The 1,743-nt window shown below is 52.4% G+C and overlaps 1 protein-coding gene across 1 annotated transcript; it reads left to right on the forward strand.

Moving 5' to 3' along the window:
- The first annotated feature begins 588 nt into the window (after positions 1-588).
- LOC137816962 (uncharacterized) lies at positions 589-990 on the forward strand. Its single transcript, XM_068620156.1, has one exon. The coding sequence runs from the start codon at positions 589-591 to the stop codon at positions 988-990; it is 402 nt and encodes a 133-aa protein (XP_068476257.1).
- Positions 991-1,743: the final 753 nt, after the last annotated feature.

Raw genomic sequence — 1,743 nt, forward strand, 5'->3', positions numbered from 1 at the left:
CATGAGGGTGGTCTAAGAGAGCTAGTAGCCAGTCGGTGATTGGTGCTCTCCTAGCCCATGACGCGCATGGTGCAAAGCAGAGGTGATCGTTCACACAGTAGGTGATGCCTAGTACGTGTGCTTAGCCAAGCCACACTTGGTACTCACGCTGAGGTTGCACGAGACACCTAGTGAAAGAAACGCGCTAAGTTACTTCATACACGAATAACTTAGGCGCGCAACAGAGTATATAAAGGCATTTCGCGCTCATGCAGAGGGAGGTAAGATTCATTCTTGCGAGTTACTAGTTTACACAGAGAGAGAGAGAGAATCACAGAGTGCACACGAGTCTCGCTGAGATTCTTAGTTCTTAGTACTTGGTGGTTTTGCAAGGCTGACTTGAGCGCGGAGTGCAATCGGCCGCTAGAGGCGCCGTTTGTTGTGTTTCGCAGGTTTGCTTGGAGTTCTTGAGGTGCTTGGAGCGTTCCTGCGAAAGACAGAGCTTGACGTGGCGAATCCTTCGACGTTCGAATCACTGCGAGATCATTTGGCGCTGTATCAGGCGTTACACCTTCGGAGGGTCTAGAATTTCGCTAGGTTTATCAGTGGATGGTTCTCCAATCAGCAAGGGAGTGGCGTAGAGTAATCCAGAAGGGCCCAAACGGAGTGCTGATCGAGCAGTCGCTGCGTTTCGCCTTCAAGGCTAGCAAGAACCAGGCAGAGTACGAAGCCTTGATTGCTGGAATGTTGCTAGCAAGAGAGATGGGAGCAAAGAGTTTGATGGCGAAAAGCGACTCTATGCTGGTCACTGGGCAGGTAACAGGAGAGTTCCAGGCCAAAGACCCTCAGATGGCTGCATATCTCGAGTATGTATGCACCCTGAAGACGTCCTTTGCAGAGTTCGAGTTGATCCATGTGCCGAGAGAGCAGAATGCCAGAGCCGACTTACTTGCCAAGCTAGCCAGCTCAGGCAAGGGGGAAGGCAGAGGACCGTCATCCAGGACACTTTGAAGGTGCCTCGCGCGTTCGTAACGGACAACCAAGTACTTCAAGTGTACAAGTCAAAGGAACGGGTAGCGATCTGTCATCGGTCCCTCACTCAAGAAACATTGAGAGCACCTAGGGTGAGAGCGCGACCGGTGAGGTATGACGAGGTGATGGAGGTTTGCGTTGTTGGGAAGGCTAATACGTGGATAACGTCGTACCAGAGGTATCTGGCAGATGGGGTGCTTCCGCTGGACCCGACAGAGGCAAAGAGGGTAAAGAAAAGCTCAAGTAAGTTCACTCTTATTGATGGGGATCTCTTTAGATTTGGATTCACCCATCGGGTGTTGGTGTGCGTACACGGGGAGCAGTGCACGAGAATTATGTCAGAACTCCACGAGGGAGTGTGCGGGAGCAATGTGGGTGGTCGCGCCTTGGCAAGCAGGGTTCTCCGTGCGGGGTACTACTAGCCAACGCTGAAGGAAGATTGGGCGGGGTATGCTCAGCGTTGCAAGCAGTGCCAGCAACACGCAGATTGGCACAAGGCGCCTCCTGAAGAACTGAGGTCAATTCACAGCCCATGGCCGTTCCACACCTGGGGAATTGACATCTTGGGACCCTTCCCTTTGGCAGTAAGGCAGATGAAGTTTCTAATCGTCGCCATTGAGTATTTCACAAAGTGGGTAGAGGCAGAGCCGGTCGCGCAAATCACCGCGCACAAGGTTCAACAGTTTGTGTGGAAGAACATTGTGTGTCGTTTCGAAGTGCCCAAGCGCTTGG

Source organism: Phaseolus vulgaris, chromosome 10 (genome assembly GCF_000499845.2).
Source record: "Phaseolus vulgaris cultivar G19833 chromosome 10, P. vulgaris v2.0, whole genome shotgun sequence".
Lineage (NCBI taxonomy): Eukaryota > Viridiplantae > Streptophyta > Magnoliopsida > Fabales > Fabaceae > Phaseolus > Phaseolus vulgaris.